This window comes from Salvelinus sp. IW2-2015, linkage group LG14, assembly GCF_002910315.2.
Source record: "Salvelinus sp. IW2-2015 linkage group LG14, ASM291031v2, whole genome shotgun sequence".
NCBI lineage: Eukaryota > Metazoa > Chordata > Actinopteri > Salmoniformes > Salmonidae > Salvelinus > Salvelinus sp. IW2-2015.
In genome coordinates, this window is record NC_036854.1 from 10221924 (window position 1) to 10238573 (window position 16650).

The window sequence follows — 16650 nt, forward strand, 5'->3', positions numbered from 1 at the left end:
GAGTTGGAGAGAGCTGCATATGGTTCATAAAAGAGGGGTCAGAGCATTTGGCGTACAGGAGAACAACAATCAATGAGTAAGCCACAACTTTTACAGTGGCATGAAATAAAATGGAATTTTAGCCCGTAAATCACTGGTGCTCTTTTCAAGTATGGCTATTATTGGCTGTATTTGATGGTACTAAATATAGGATCTATATTATACACCTGTACAATGACTCTAATTGCTCTTTCTGAGAGAACCTTTTCACATAAATTGTACAAGAAGAGAAAAACGGCCCTCTGTGTAAGCACATCGTCAGTAGACTTAAAAAAATATATCATGCAGCAAGCCTAAACCGTTTGATAAATGTAAGCTACCAATATTAACACTAAGATTGTTTTAACAGAACAGGCACAATAGTGATACCCTGGATAGGAATGTAAAAAAAAAAAAAAAAAAACTCCCTAATGCCAAAGCAATGGAGTACAACACCGCCATAGCAACAGACAAATCACAATATCATTCATTATGATCTAAAGACGCTAACATGGATACTTAAAATCAACTACTTGGAAGTCATAAAAAATAAGAAAACAAACGCTAAAAAAACTATTGCTTCATACAGCATCAGTAGTAGTATTGAGAGCAATCCTCACACATTCCCATAGAGAATGCCAGTCCAGCACAGTAGTAAGGCCTCAATCATTTGTGTTGGCAAAACAGAAACTAAAACGTAACAAAAAAAACATATACATCTGTATTTAATTACACCTTTATATAACTAGAAAACCTTCATGTGCAAAAATGTAAATCTTACAAATGTGGAATAGTTTGATAACTAAAAGGATTATAGGAATGCCATCGCCCCCCTCCTGAGTCTCTGCCCAGCGGGGTCAGTGACAGACAGATAGGGGACTGATGTTCCAGGCTGATTGGGTCAGACTTCACGTCGACTGAACGGTCTTCTTTAATTTCTCTATCTCCATCTGAAAGGCAGGCAGGAACACACACAGCGTGTGTTTTAACACATTTTCTCATGCGAAAGCAGCATCAGATGCAATTCTGATAACATCGTAGCTAACAGCCTCACAGGGAAGTATGTATGGGCATCAGCTCTTGAATTAAATAATGTATTATTTCCACTTGTGATGCAAATTAACCCATCCATAGCATAGCAGGGATTTTTCTGTCATTGTAATCATTGGGTGGGCTGAGTAAGTGTTTTTTTGGGTCGCCTAAGTGCAAACAGTGTAATTATTATTTAAAAAAGATATGTAATTTCCAGGATGTAAAAAAAATAATGGACCTATCTTTTTAAAATAATATCTTTGAGAACTAACAATTACCAAAATAAAAGGTAGACAGTCCGGGAGAATTTAAAATTCGAAAAACAAATTTTGCAGAATTGATTTTGTTATTATGTTTGAGTATAAAAAACACAGCATTAGCCATGGCAAAAAGCATAGAATTGCAGGAAACTAGTTTTAAAACGGCAATGCATTCTCTTAGCGCCATGGCAGAATATGTAGAATCATAGGAAATTAGTTTCAATACTGCAACATTTTCTCTCAGCTGCATGGCATAATTGCAGGATATCACTTTAAAACGGCTGCACAGAGCTATGAGCAATGACAGGAATAATAGAGTCATCACTAGGGTTGCAAAGCGAGAGTATATTATTGGAAACTTTCAAATTTTGCTAGTAAACTAGCAGAATTTTGGTAACTTTAACAGAATTATGGAATGATCACATGACATCTAGAGGCCTTTTTGGGTACTTCAGATTATCACAGGTGTCTTTAATCATCTCTGACCCTCTGTGTGGCCTTATCATATGTAAAATATATGAACAATTTTAAAATGACAAAGCTGTAAAACATTATCCTAAACAAACTGTGAATACCATTGGTGTTTAGTATGAGGGTTTCAACATGACATATCCTTTTTTATTTTTTAATCACACTTATTTGACTGTCAATATGTTTTGTTGTAAATGTTTGGGGGAAAAACTGGTGGCAGTTGTGAAAAAATAGTTTGAAGAGTTGCCGGGCTAAATTGGAAGAGTTGCCGGGCTAAATTGGAAGAGTTGCCGGGCTAAATTGGAAGAGTTGCCGGGCTAAATTGGAAGAGTTGCCGGCTAAAATTGGAAGAGTTGCCGGGCAATTAAATTGGAAGAAGTTGCCGGGCTAAATTGGAAGAGTTGCCGGGCTAAATTGGAAGAGTTTTGGCCGGGCTAAATTGGAAGAGTTGCCGGGCTAAATTGGAAGAGTTGCCGGCTAAATTGGAAGAGTTGCCCGGCTAAATTGGAAGAGTTGCCGGGCCTAAATTGGAAGAGTTGCCGGGCTAAATTGAAAAGAGTTGCGGGCTAATTGGAAGAGTTGCCGGGCTAAATTGGAAGAGTTGCCGGGCTAAATTGGAAGAGTTGCCGGGCTAAATTGGAAGAGTTGCCGGGCTAAATTGAAAGAGTTGCCGGGCTAAATTGAAAGAGTTGCCGAGCAAAATTGAAAGAGTTGCCGAGCAATTTGAAAATAATGCCCCRGTTTTCTCTTGAACCATATGGTCTATCCACTCGAACCCCATGGACACTGATATTTTAAAAATGTAATACTATATATATGAATACATGTAAACGTTATTTAAGTATAAATTACCAAAATGACAGGAGATTCCAGTAACTTTGGTAAATTACCAGTAGCTTTGCAAACCAAGTCACCACAACCAATCATTACTGTGAGGCTGTGGCACACTGACCCACAGCATGCCTTCTAATGAATCATTTCATGCTCACTGTCATTTGAATACTAATAGGCAGGGTGATTGAAGATGGTAGAAATTTGCAACGATATGAACATCTGTTGCATTCAGAGAAAAGCTCTCACTCAGATGTAAATGGAATACAAAGAGATGAGAGAGATAGCGAAAGAGACAGAAAGGGAAAGAGATCGGGGGAAAAAATCGATAAGACAAAAATGAAGAAAGTTATAAAAAAGTATCTTGTATTCTGGATTATTTCTGAATGAATGCAGACAGATACTACAGTTCCCAGTCTTAAATAAGACCTCTGCAGTGCTTCTGTAAATCAACACATGGACACAGCAACAAGGGGTTGAGGTAGGGAGGGGAGGGCAGAGAAAATCTTTAGCGGGGTGGATGTGTGTATGCTTGGGGCCCAGAAGGGGGTCTACACAGGCCTGCCTCCCTTCACTGCTCCTGGGGAAAATGATGGACAAGGTTGTGGTAGGCTAGGTCTCTCCGTGGGTAGTGCCGAGTAGGGCCATAAAGCATCCCGCAGTGTGTGTGCGTGGGTGTGTCCAATAGTAATGTGTGTTCATACCTCTCACCCTCTACAGCCCACCTCTCACCATCTGACTGGACCCGTCAGGTTTACACACTGTGACAAGCTGTGATGTAAAGATGGACAATTTACCTGCAGAGCCACTCGTTTCAACTTCTCCTCGTCCAGCTCGCTTCTCAGCTCTGCCATCTCTCTCCTGCAAAGCAATGCCAAGATGTTCACGTCAGTGCTTGCCTGGCTAGCATCTGCTCAACGATAAGATCACATCACCATCAGCTCTGTCCGACCAGGCTTCAATCACAAGTTCTAACAGTGACTCGTCTATATACCTCCCTAGAAACAAGCCATATGGCACTATATAAAATATTATTCTGAGAAAGGTACACAAAGAAAAATTGTTGACTGATATTTCTAGCTAGCTTTGATAATGATGAAGCTAAAGGATCTTAACAAGGTAACATTTGCTTGGAAAAAAGGGCTTGATTGCAAAAATTATGCACTATCCCTTTAAAATCAGAGTTTGAGAGCAGTACGTAGGAACTGAACAACATCATCTCAGGAAAGTGGTAGTTAGTTACATTTGCTGGGTCTTGAGGAGCTCCACAGACAGCAGCAGTTCTTTCATCTGGGATTGGAGGTCCTCCAGCTCAGACCTCTGCTCCTCTGGCTCTGGCCTGGGCTTGGGCTCTGTGCCGGGGCCTGGGCTGTGGTTTCGGCTGAAGCTAGGGCTGGGGCTTCTGCGGCCAGGGACCGACGCCAGGTAGGCTTTTGGCCCCTCCGACAGGGATGGGCTGAGCTTAAGGACGGGAGACTGGGAGTGTGAGCTGTGCATGGAAGGCTGTGGACACCAGACACATACTGTTAGCTGGACAGGGGGATACTAAATATTCTTGCCCTGGCTGTGACACTCCTTTGAGCTTTCTGAATGATTTTGACTAATTACGCCTAATTTTGAGCAAAGAAACAGAGTCAATGTTTCTGGTCATAACATACATTAGTCTTTAGCCACGAGCCATGACTGCGTACGAGGGAGCTACAGTAGCTATTTTAATCACACTGTTGTTGAGCATTATTGTACCTACCGAAGCTGCGGAAGTCTATTTCATTTAGATTGAACACAATTGATTCCCTGTGTTTCCCTCTGAAGTTATGTCAGGGGTGCTTTAATATTGTGAACTTCAACCTCCCATCGCCTCGGGGATATGGTTTTTAATTATTTATTTTTGTCAGAGGGTCAAAATCTTTAATTCAACCTATAGGAGTTCTGAGCCCACAGTTATGGAGCTTGATGCGCAGGGATTATTCACTCGATTTGAGTGGTACTGATAAACGACGAGTCTAGTGGGTCCTTTGAAAGGGCCTCCAGTGGGGCTGGTCTCCTCACACAGACCATCACAAGGGCTCTTATTGCTCCCAAATCATGATATCTCCACTGTGAAGTTTCCCCACAACATCCAGCCCATGGTCTGTCAGCCAATAATACAAGGTGTGCCTTAATTTGGACGACAAAATCTCTCGTCTCCTCAAGTGCAATTATAGTGAAAGAAACATGCTAACTGGAAGGTGACAATTAGCCGCTGTGTTTAATGGGTCGGTGTGAGTCTGGGGATAACAGCATGAAGACGACAGCATGCCTTCACTATAGAGAGCCCTGGGGATTTGTACGGTCTGTGGAGAAAGGAGAGGTTCTAGAATGACCATTCTAATGGCATGGTTGTTAGCATGGAGGCGGAGGGCGTTGTACTCCCCTCAGTGTTTCCCCAGATGCTCAGCGGGAGACTAACAAGACAAACACCACGTGGATGGAAACTAAGTCTTCATTAGAAAAGTGAGGATGCGCTTCATCTCGCATCTGCAGGACAACTAGCTAAGTTATTAACAGAGTGTCCCAGTCTGACTGTAGCCTAGCCTCCTGTGCTAATGAGAAGCACCTACCTTACACTGGACCTGAGTGCGTGTGTAGGAATGCAAGAGAGAATGATTTGGTGAATGTGTGCGAATATCTGCGTTAGAGGGTTTGACTGAAATCAAGTTATTTTTCACATGCGCCGAATACAACGGGTGTAGACTTTACTGTAAAATGCTTGCTTACGAGCCCTTCCCAACGGTGCAGCTTAAAAATAATATTAAAACCAAAAATAAAATAAATGGCGCTATATACAGGGAGTACCAGTACCAGATCAATGTGTTTGAGGTACACTATATATACAAAGGTATGTGGACACCCTTTAAATTAGTTGATTCAGCTATTTTAGTCACACCTTTTGCTGACAGGTGTATAAAATCAAGCACACAGCCATGCAATCTCCATATGAAAACACTGGCAGTAGAATGGCCTTACTGAAGAGCTCAGTGACATTCAACATGGCACCATTATAGGATGCCTTTCCGACAAGTCAGTTCATCAAATTTCTGCCCTGTTAGAGCTTCCCTGGTCAACTGTAAGTGCTGTTACTGTGAAGTGGAAACGTCTAGGAGCAACAACGGCTCAGCCGCGAAGTGGTAGGCAACACAAGTCCACAGAATGGGACCGCCCTGTGGTGAAGAGCATAGCGTGTAAACATCTTCTGTCCTCGGTTGCAACACTCACTACCGAGTGCCTCTGGAAGCGACGTCAGCACAAGAACTGTTTGTCGGGAGCTTCATGAAATGGGTTTCCATGGCCGAGTAGCCGCACACAAGCCTATGATCAGCATGTGCAATGRAAAGCGWTGGCTGGAGTMGTGTAAAGCTCACCGCCACTGGACTCTGGAGCACAGGAAATGTGTTCTCTGGAGTGATTAATCATGCTTTACCATCTGGCAGTCCGATGGACGAATCTGGGTTTGGCAGATGCCAGAAGAACGCTACCTGCGAGAATACATAGTGCCAACTGTAAAGTTTGGTGGAGGATGAATAATGGCCTGGGGCTGTTTTTCATGGATCGGGCTAGGCCACTTAGTTCCAGTGAAGGAAAATCTTAACGCTACATTCTAGACAATTCTGTGCTTCCAACTTTGTGGCAACAGTTTGGGGAAGGCCCTTTTCTGTTTCAGCATAATTTTTTATTTATTTAACTAGGCAAGTCCGTTAAGAACAAATTCTTATTTACAATGACGACGTAGTGTACATGACAACGCCGCCCGTGCACAAAGCGAGGTCCATACAGAAATGGTTTGTCGAGATCGGTGTGGAAGAACTTGACTGGCCTGCAGAGCCCTGACCTCAACCCCATCAAACACCTTTGGGATGAATTGGAACGCCGACTGCGAGCCAGGCCTAATCGCACAACATCAGTGCTCGATCTCACTAATGCTCGTGGCTGAATCGAAGCATGTCCCCGCAGAAATGTTCCAACATCTAGTGGAAAGCCTTCCCAGAAGAMTGGAGGCTGTTATAGCAGCAAAGGGGGGGACCAACTCCATATTAATTCCCATGATTTTGGAATGAGATGTTAACCGAGCAGGTGTCCACATACTTTTGGTAATTTAGTGTACATATGTACATGAAGGAAGGCTAAAATGAACAGTGTAAAAGTGAGTGAGTGTGTCTAATGTGTATGTATGTGTGTGTTTGTGTTGCGTCGGTATGCGTGTTTGTAGTGTATGTATGTATGTGGGTTTTGTGTGGGAGTGTCAATGTAGTGTGAGTGAGTGATTTATATGGTGCGTATATATAGTCTAGTGCAGTGGTCACCGAGGCATTCCACCGAGGCATTACTAGTTTTTTATTCATTTTGTGATTCTTGCGGTAGGTGCACTTGATTCAGCAGCCCTAGGGCCGGGAAGACAAAATGTTCCCATTTTGAACCATTTCACGTGTCTGAAGGTAGAACTCCGCCTACCTGGTAGGCCCAGAGAGCAAATCAAGTTCACCTAAAGGCCAACCGCTGACCAATCAGATACCTCAGATCATCGCGTCMGCACAGTTTCCTTGAGCCATAGATGTAAAAAGAAGCATCTAGCGCACAGCAAAGTTAATAATGTGATATGTCCAAACTTTTAAAACCATGACTAGAAGAGACTCAACGAATACAACAAAGCGCTGCAGTTTTTATGAGTAAGTTCATGTTGAAGTTGTTATTCAGCACTGACAACACCTTGTTCAACACGTTTATATTTTACAAGCCTTAAAATGCGTGTTCTCCCTACTTCCACTCACGCTACAACCAGCACTGCAGCTGCAATGAATGAGTATAGGAGTGTTTCGATAAGCTTGCGTTGTTATTATTAGCAGATTGTCTCTTTTTTATATAGAGTAATATTAAACTTCATCTGGACATCGGATTAATAACATGAATTGGTGCATGAGGCAGAAATAACGGAATGTGACTTGAGTTTCGCCATCAGCTGGAAGACTGTCCCCCCTTTTCTCACCGCTGCCCTCTCCCTCCCCTCAGACTGACCATCAGATGCAGGACATCAGTCCAGTAAAATAAAAAAGCAAATTATGCTCACTCAGCTGTGTTTTGCAAGTAATGCAACACATGATCTGTTACTAGTATGATCATACCAAAAAAAAAATATATATTATTTCAATATGGTCTGAGAAGAACATTGGCAGGGCAATTCAACATAGCCAATATGCAGTGATAAAGCCATATAGCCGACGACAAAACCTAATTTCTAAGTATTTGTTTTTAATAGGTTCATGTTTTGATTAGGTTGGTTTAGGRTTTTGAAGTCATGTTTAAAAAAAATCTGAGCAGTATATCGACATGCATTTTGACTCAAAGAGATCTTGATTTAAAAAAGGTTGGTGACCACTGGTCTAGTGTGTGCGTAGGGTCAGTGCAGGTAGTCTGGATTATTATGGCTATTTAGCGGTCTAATAACTTCTAATAAGAGAAGCTGTCTCTGAGCTTGTTGGTCCGAGAGCCGATGCTCAGGTACCATTTGTCGGATGGTAGCAGAGTAACAATCTATGGCTTGGATGGATGGAGTCTTTGGCAATTTTTCAGGCCTTCCTCCGACACCGCCTTACATAGAGATCCTGGATGTACTGGGCTGTCCGCACCACCCTCTGTATTGCTTTGCGGTCAAGGTCGGTGCATTTGGCATACCAAGCGGTGATGCAGCCAGTCAAAATGCTCTCGATGGTGCGGTTGTAGAACATTTTGAGGAACTGATGGCCTATMCTAAATCTTTTCAGCCTCCTGAGGGGGAAGAGGCCGATGCCATGCCCTCTTCACGACTATACCGGTGTGTATGGACCATGTTAAGTCCTTAGTGATGTGGACGCCACAACACTTTTGTGTGTACGCCAGGCTTGCGACTGTACTGGAGGGATCAGGGTTCATCAAGATATGAGGACGATTTAGACATATTAGTGAGGGATTACTCAGAGGCACTGAGAGAGGTCTCCAAGACCTATCTATGACTTAACTAAAAACCACAAGATGGTTGCAGGCCATTTTTCATGGGATGTATTAGTTAATTTCTATAGTCAAACCTGAGTCAGTTTCTGAGACATTTGCTTTGCTGTTCTTCTTTTGGGGTGTTGTGTCCTCTGTATGAATTCTCCACTGAGGGAAAACATTGGCTGAGGTGACTAACTTGCAGCAATAGGATGCATACTGGACGAATGACAAGTGTCTGAACTGAGATAGATCTAATGTACATTTGGGACATTGATCCATACATACAAAATAGTTGTTCTGGAATGGTTCTTGGTGTACCAAACATACAAGTTCAATACAGGACGGACACTGACCAATACAATCAGACACGTCAATGTCATCGTTACCTTTCTCGTGTCTATCAACTTTGGTTTGGGGGCTTCCTCCTCGTCCAACTTTAAGGTTTTCTCCACGCTGATGTCCTTGTTTGGCTGAGAAGACAGAAATCAAATCACAACAGGTCTGCTCAGTTTATGGCACACCTTGCCAGACACTGACTGAAACACTCTGGCTTGTAATGTCCCCCTGTTTCTAATGGAAAGCTTTCACATTAGTCTTCAGGGAACTCAGTCAATCAAAGACAATCGGAACGACCCGACAAGTCTCCTCTCAGCCCTTCAAGTAAGTCAAATGTCTTTTCAATTGGATGTTTACTACCCTGTTCCCATCTCACCCCAACCCATCATGAGGTGCAGATAAGGTGAGGTATGGAATACAGTGATGTACATTTGCTGTACAGAGAGGGCCTGTGGAAATTCTGAGAGGAATTTGATGTCTCAATGTAATGTATGGAGCAAGATGAACACATGGCGTGTGTAAGTGTAGGTGTGCAGAGTTGTGTGTCCTCCGTAGCATGTTGGTATTTCACGGTGTGTGTACTCACCGAGTGGCCTCCTCCAAACTGAGCGGGCAGCCTCCTGCCTGGCATCTTTGGCCTGTTAGCGGTAGGGTGAGACAGCTTCTCAGAGGTAGACGACAGATCAAAGCTCATGAGTTCTTCACAGTGAAAGGGAAGAYAAAAAAGAGTGAAAAAAAMATAWTTTTTTTWAAAGGAAAACGATTTTACACATTTTGTAATTAATTATAGGTCATATTTCATAGAAATATGGAAACACTGGACAGTTACTTTAAGACGGCCTTGAGAATTGTATACATTGAAACATTGCCACACAGTATGACACCATCTTCAATCACTATAACACAAAGCCATCACTGCAATCTAAGTACGCACTATATAGCCCTATTTAAAGACTATAGACAGGATCTTAAGTAAGATTGCAGAACTCCCAGAAGAGTGAAGATGGAGGTAAAGGAGAATGAGGAGTGTGTTTCCGTGTTTGTCTTCATGCCCTGAGCCCATGGGGCTGATGACCTCTGGAGCTGAGAGCCATCATGGTTTTAGCAGCTATTTTGTCGCTTTTAGCGGTATGGCTCACAGACACGACTCCCTATCCTCCACACTGTCATTACTAGGTGGTGGGCCATAGCAAGCTATCTGCTTTAGTTTTCTGGATGATTCATCTCTGTCGAGGGAAGAGCTGGTTTTTACGTTGTGTATATTTACATATTCTGAAAACATTTCCTTTTGTTGGCAATGCCAATTTGAGCAATTTCTTTCAAAACAAATGTATGTTCGCTAGCTGGACAGGCAAATGCTACTGTGGCCAGTTTATTAGGTACACRACCCGGTTCACAAAAATGGTTCGCCCGTATAGACAGTGAGTCACGTGGCCGTGGCTTGCTATATCAAGCAGGCAAGACAGGCATCAAGGCATTCAGTTACTGTTCAATTGAACGTTAGAATAGGCAAAACGAGTGACCTATGCTCGTAGATGCTAAGCGCGCCAGTTGAGTATCTCAGAAACGGCCAGCCTCTTGGGCTTTTCAAGCACGACAGTGTCTATTGTTTACAGAGAATGGTGCGCCAAACAAAAAACATCCAGTCAGTGGCAGTCCTGTGAGCGAAAACAGTTTGATGAGAAGTCGAAGGAGAATGGCAAGAATCTGGCCACAAACAGGCAAATAACGGTGTGCAAAACAGCATCTCGGAAAGCACAACTCATCGGTCCTTGTCACGAGTGGGCTATTGCAGCAGACAACCACACCGGGTTCCACTCCTATCAGGTAAAAACAAGAAGAAGCAGCTCCAGTGGGCACGTGATCAACACTGGACAATTGAGGAGTGGAAAAACGTTGCCTCATCCGATGAATACCGGTTCCTGCTGCATCATGCTGACAGAGTCAGGATTTGGCATAAGCAGCATTAGTCTATGGTCCCATCCTGCCTGGTGTCAACGGTACAGGCTGGTGGCGATGGTGTGGGGAATGTTTTCCTGGCACACGTTAGGTCTGTTGATACCAATTGAGCAACATTTGAATGTGTAGAATCATTTGTAGAATCCATGCCWCAAAAGATTCAGGCTGTTCTTGAGGCAAAGTGGGGTCCAACCCATTACTAGATGGGTGTACCTAATAAACTGTTATAGACAGTACATGCCATATGTATCGGCTAATTTGCATATATAGCTGTCGTTTTTAAACCTTCATTCTAGCATACATGGCACACACACACATATTTCTATCTAGATGCATTTATTTATTTTTATGCAAATTATATAATTMAATGTTTAATTAAGTCTGCAGCTAGTTACTTGAAATGAGACAATCATGCCAAAACATGATAAAAAATGTAATTCACCGACAGAGATAGCTAATGAAATGCTAGTTTTCTGAGCAGGCACATTGATGTTTATAGTATTAGCAGGCTAGTGGCTAAACTAGTAAACCGTAAGATTGGCTAGCTTTCAATAAATTGGCTAAATGGTCAACGCAGTTACCTCTTCATATGATCGAGACCATTCGTATTGCATGCTGCATATTTCAAGTGCATTCAAATTTWAAAAAAATCCTATTTCAGTCTTTGGGACCTAATATTAGTTCCTCTTAACACATTGACAGCAGATCACAATTTCATGGTAGGCTGTGTTTACATCTTTAGATGTAAGCAGGCCAATGGCTGCCTTCATCATGAAGGGTATGTACGGGAGTTCTGATTGATTCCAAGTTTAGCAGTTCTCAAATTTGCCCGAGCAGACAGTGATGAAATATATTTTTTTCAGAGAAAATTAGCAAGAATTGAAGGTGCCAACAACTTTTACAGTAAACATAAGAATCTTTCATTGTCATATACAAAAAGAAATCCCTCGACATCGATCGATCAACTTCATTGTTCTCGGCATCGGCCCCCCACCTACATTCTGAGAACTCGCCTCACCTAAACTCCCTCGTCCTCCCTCACCTTTCTGTCTCTCTCCATTCTTTACTCTCTTCCTAATCACCTTTTAAAAGTTGGAAGCCAACATGTCAAAGAATGTCCAAATAAGAATAACCCAAATGAAAACCAAATTATGAAAAAGGGTTTTGAGCTCATTCCCCTCCCTTTAAGTCAGTGTTTCCTGCTCTTGGATCCATTACTCCAACATCCTGTTGCAGCAGGAGGAGCAATCCACAACTCAATTATGGATCTGGTGCACTAATCCTCCGTTCATCCCAAAACTCTGTTTAAACACAGGAGGGCTGCAGACCCCTGGGGAGGAAGGAGCTACTGCAGAGTGCTACAGACAACTGGTGCTGGTGGTACTCTACATGGATAGGCACAGACACTGTCAAAGTGACAAAGGGGCATAAACCACTAGGCAGGGTCACAACTGTTTAGGGTAAGTACTAGTAGCTACTAGTATTCAACTTTAAAATGAATTAAGCACTTTGAACTATTTTGAGTAAAAAAAAAAAAGAAGACTTGTAATCTTTAAAACTGCCACGTCCATTTGCAATATTTCAACAAAGAATTTACTCCAGACAACCAATCCTGTTATTTTTTTAAACCTTTTTTTATTTTATTTTTTACCTTGGACATCATTGAACGTGCAATAGAACAGCATAGTATGTACTGCAATGTTTTTTCCCCCACCATGCTGGATGCTCCTCTCCTCAGTTTCATCAACAAAACAAAAACAATAACAAAAGTGCTGGGSCGAACAGTGGCGCTCTTTCACCTTATCCAGATTTCAGCTTTAAAAAGGAGCTATTTTCTACAACCAAATCTCTATTTTTTATGTAAATGGCATGTTATAGAAGGTTGCAGAGACCTTTTGTGATGTCACATGTTTTTAAGAAACTTACCCCATACAGCAAATCACATCGTCATCCTTATTGTGTAGTATTGGGGCCTTGAAAATACATCCTTTTAGAAACAGCCAAGCTCTCAGTATAGTGATGCAGGTCTTTAGATGTTGTACAGTACACACGAAATTGTGTAATTCCGAATTTTAAACGCAATGTTATATTCTCTTTTGGGTGACTCGAGCGGTTCCATTTTCCGTGTAGCCTGCTGCTACAGGTAACTGCCAATTAAAAGGAAATGCAAACATAGTGTCTTAATAGGGTATTGGGCCACCAAGAGCAACCAGAACTGCATCAATGCACCGTGGCATAGATTCTACAAGTGTCTGTAACTTCCTGTGTGGAAACACCCCATGCTTTCAATTGCGGTTGTCACGATACCAGCATCGTGATCCTACAATACCTGATTTTCCTTGGCAAAAAGGCAAAGCAGACTAAACTCTTCGGTCCTTTAAAAAAACMTACTGTTTGTAATATATTGTGTGCTATAGCTCGGAAAAGAAACGTGTGATTCTGGGTGACAACATAAGGCTGTTTGTTTCCAACAATAGGACTGTTTTCCTCAGGAAATTTAGTCCAATTCATGTTTTGTTTTGTTTTCCACAATACTGGTATCGTGGCAACAACGTGTAACCACGCCAGCCCAGGAACTCCACATCCGGCTTCTTCACCTGCGGGATCGTCTGAGACCAGCCACCCGGACAGCTGATTAAACCAAGGAGTATTTCTGTATGTAATAAAGCCCTTTTGTGGGGAAACACTCCTTCTGATTGGCTGGGCCTGGCTCCCCAGTGGGTGGGCCTATGCCCTCCAAGGCCCAGTCATGTGAAATCCATAGATTAGGGCCTACTTTAWTTATTTAAATTTACTGATTTCCTTATGTGAAATGCAACTCAGTAAAATTGTTGAAATGGTTGCATGTTGCATTTATATTTTTGTTCAGTATAATAATGATGTCATGGAGCTTTATAATTGTGGAAGTGAAGTGTATWTGTTCAAGACCACAAATGAACATTTCACTGCATGTCTTGTTCAAGGTCTTAATGCTCAGAAWGTCCTCAAAATAAAAGTTCACTTCAGCAGAGCCATACATACCCATGTCAAGGGCTTTGTCCCCCCAGTCACCGGACAGCGTTTTTGATTTGCTGGGTAATGTTGTCTCAATGTCAGACTTTGGTCGTGTGGAAGGCACCTCTCCATTGTGCCTGTAGAGGAGGGGGAAAACAACATCAGTAASAGTAGTACCATTAGTAACGGTTGTTATCAGTGAGACCATTTGATTTGCATATGTGCCTGATATTTTGCTATGTGACCTGGAATTTTTTATTTAGGAGCACTAGTGCGCCTAGAAAGATTAAGGATTCTGGCTTTATTACCTGTAGACTTAGAAAATAGCATATTTTCAGAGTGAATGCAATCATTCAGAAGGCATAAAATGTCTAAAGGCATGACAAACAAAAAAACGAAATACATTAGTTTGTTAGTGTTTACATTAGTTTATTAACATTATTATACAAACATCATTATGCAACAGAGGCATGAGTCAGAACTAGGCAATGTTGTCCTTCCTCAATGTGCAGTGTATATACCCAATGTGACCCTAGACGGCTCAGACATTGGCCGAATGGATGTTTGAACAGAGGGAGGGATTGAAGAAAAGAAAGATGGGCAGAAGGGGAAACTTACTTGGACCCTGGGGAGGGTGCGAGAGGCTTGTCTGGTCGTTTTGGAGGGAGGCTGCCTGGTCTTCCCTTGCTTGGCGGGGGTATGGGCTTCTTGGGGGGGACCAGAGGGGCAGTAGGCTTTGACACTTTGTGATCTGTCTTGTCACCTTGAGAGAGAGAGAGAAATTCTGAATCAGCATGATCATTGTGATCAAATATTTCTTATAGTTTTATGGGACGAAGCCAGAAAGGTTGATGGTTGTTTTAGGTGCCTTCATTTTTCATTCTCAGCAGCCAGGACATGTTAGCATCTGTCCCAAGGCATACTCCACAATAACAATAAAGTAGCCAACCCTTAATCTCATTAGGGAAATTCTTCATTCTTCAAAGAGAAAGAGAAATAAACAAACAATCCTGTGAAAAATGTGTCCTATGCATTGAGGCCGATTAGATACGCCAACCAAGAATAGGGGTACATCTTTGATTTGAAAGGGAAAAAAATAGCAATATATTTCTATTAGCCCTAGAGACACAAGGGTCCCGGTGGCCCAGAGGTCATCCTTGGAAAGGGGGGAACGCCACGGCAAAGGAAAGTTTTTCAGCCACCCTGAGGACTGCTAGTGACATCACTTCTGTAAGTGACAGGACACAGCAAGTTATTTTTTTCTAATTTTGTGATATCCAATTGGTAGATACAGTCTTGCCCCATCGCTGCAACTCCCCTACGGGCTCGGGAGAGGCGAAGGTCAYGAGCCATGCGTCCTCCGAAACGCGACCCTGCCAAGCCGCACTGCTTCTTGACACAATGCACTCAACGCAGAAGCCAACCACACCAATATGTCGGAGGAAACACCGTCCAGCTGGCGAATGAAAACAGCTTCCCGGCCGCCACAAGGAGTCGCTAGAGTGCGATAGGACAAGGAAATCACGGCCGGCCAAACCCTCCCCTAACCCGGATGACGCTGGGCCAATTGTGCGCCGCCTTATGGGTCTCCCGGGCACGGCCGGCTGTGACACAACCTGGGATGGAATCCGGGTCTGTAGTGACGCATCAAGCACTGCGATGCAATGCCTTGCTCCACTTGGGAAGCCCGACACGTCAAGTTTTTTCACAAGAATAATGTACCAGACAGGGGATGTGTGTAACTGCAGCACMTCACGTTGATACCAAAGGTCAAATGAGAAATGTGCATGAAACCTAGGGGTGCACAGTTAAAAATACATGGCAAAATAGAAATCAAACTGGATGAGCTTCAGAGATAGATGGGAGGGGTTGATGGTAGCTGAAGGAGTTGATTAAAAACAAAACAAAAGATAACTATTGTAAAATACATTGTGTCCATAAAATGTATATATAATGTATAAACTGGAAGAAGAGCCTTAGTGTCATTGTCGATTAGTTAGGGGTTAGGGGAAAATAAAGGAAAACACATACAAAAAGAAAAGTGTATAAACAGTTGAAGTCGGACGTTTACATACACCTTAGCCAAACACATTTAAACTCAGTTTTTCACAATTCCTGACATTTAATCCCAGTAAAAAATCAGTTTTAGGTCAGTTAGGATCACCACTTTGTTAAGAATGTGAAACGTCAGAATAATAGTAGAAAMAATTATTTATTTCAGCTTTTATTTCTTTCATCACATTCCCAGTGGGTCAGAAGTTTACATACACTCAATTAGTATTTTGTAGCATTGCCTTTAAATTGGGTCAAACATTTCAGAGAGCCTTCCACAAGCTTCCCACAATAAGTTGGGTGAATTTTGAGCCCATTCCTCCTGACAGAGCTGGTGTAACTGAGTCAGGTTTGTAGGCCTCCTTGCTCGCACACGCTTTTTCAGTTCTGACCACAAATCTTTCTGGGATTGAGGTCAGGGCTTTGTGATGGCCACTCCAATACCTTGACTTTGTTGTCCTTAAGCCATTTTGTCACAACTTTGAAAGTATGCTTGGGGTCATTGTCCATTTGGAAGACCCATTTGCGACCAAGCTTTAACTTCCTGACTGATGTCTTGAGATGTTGCTTCAATATATCCACATAATTTTACTCCCTTATGATGCCATCTATTTTGTGAAGTGCACCAGTCCCTCCTGCAGCAAAGCACCCCCACAACATGATGCTGCCACCCCCGTGCGTCACGGTTGGGATG

The 16650-nt window shown here is 42.5% G+C and overlaps 1 protein-coding gene across 5 annotated transcripts in view; it reads right to left on the reverse strand.

Annotated features, from left to right (window-relative positions):
- Positions 1-198: 198 nt before the first annotated feature.
- The window catches only part of LOC111972710 (CD2-associated protein), a 92258-nt gene continuing 75806 nt past the window's right edge, over positions 199-16650 (reverse strand). For 4 of the 5 annotated variants that reach the window (XM_023999760.2, XM_023999759.2, XM_023999763.2 and 1 more), the window contains 7 exons: positions 14523-14667; positions 13932-14041; positions 9538-9650; positions 9002-9085; positions 3856-4115; positions 3410-3473; positions 199-968 (listed from right to left, as the gene is read on the reverse strand). In XM_023999760.2, coding sequence (XP_023855528.1) covers positions 927-968; positions 3410-3473; positions 3856-4115; positions 9002-9085; positions 9538-9650; positions 13932-14041; positions 14523-14667 — 818 coding nt within the window. In that variant the 3' untranslated portion in view covers positions 199-926. The remainder of the gene's footprint in view (positions 969-3409; positions 3474-3855; positions 4116-9001; positions 9086-9537; positions 9651-13931; positions 14042-14522; positions 14668-16650) is intronic. The other variant, XM_023999761.2, reaches the window with a different exon arrangement.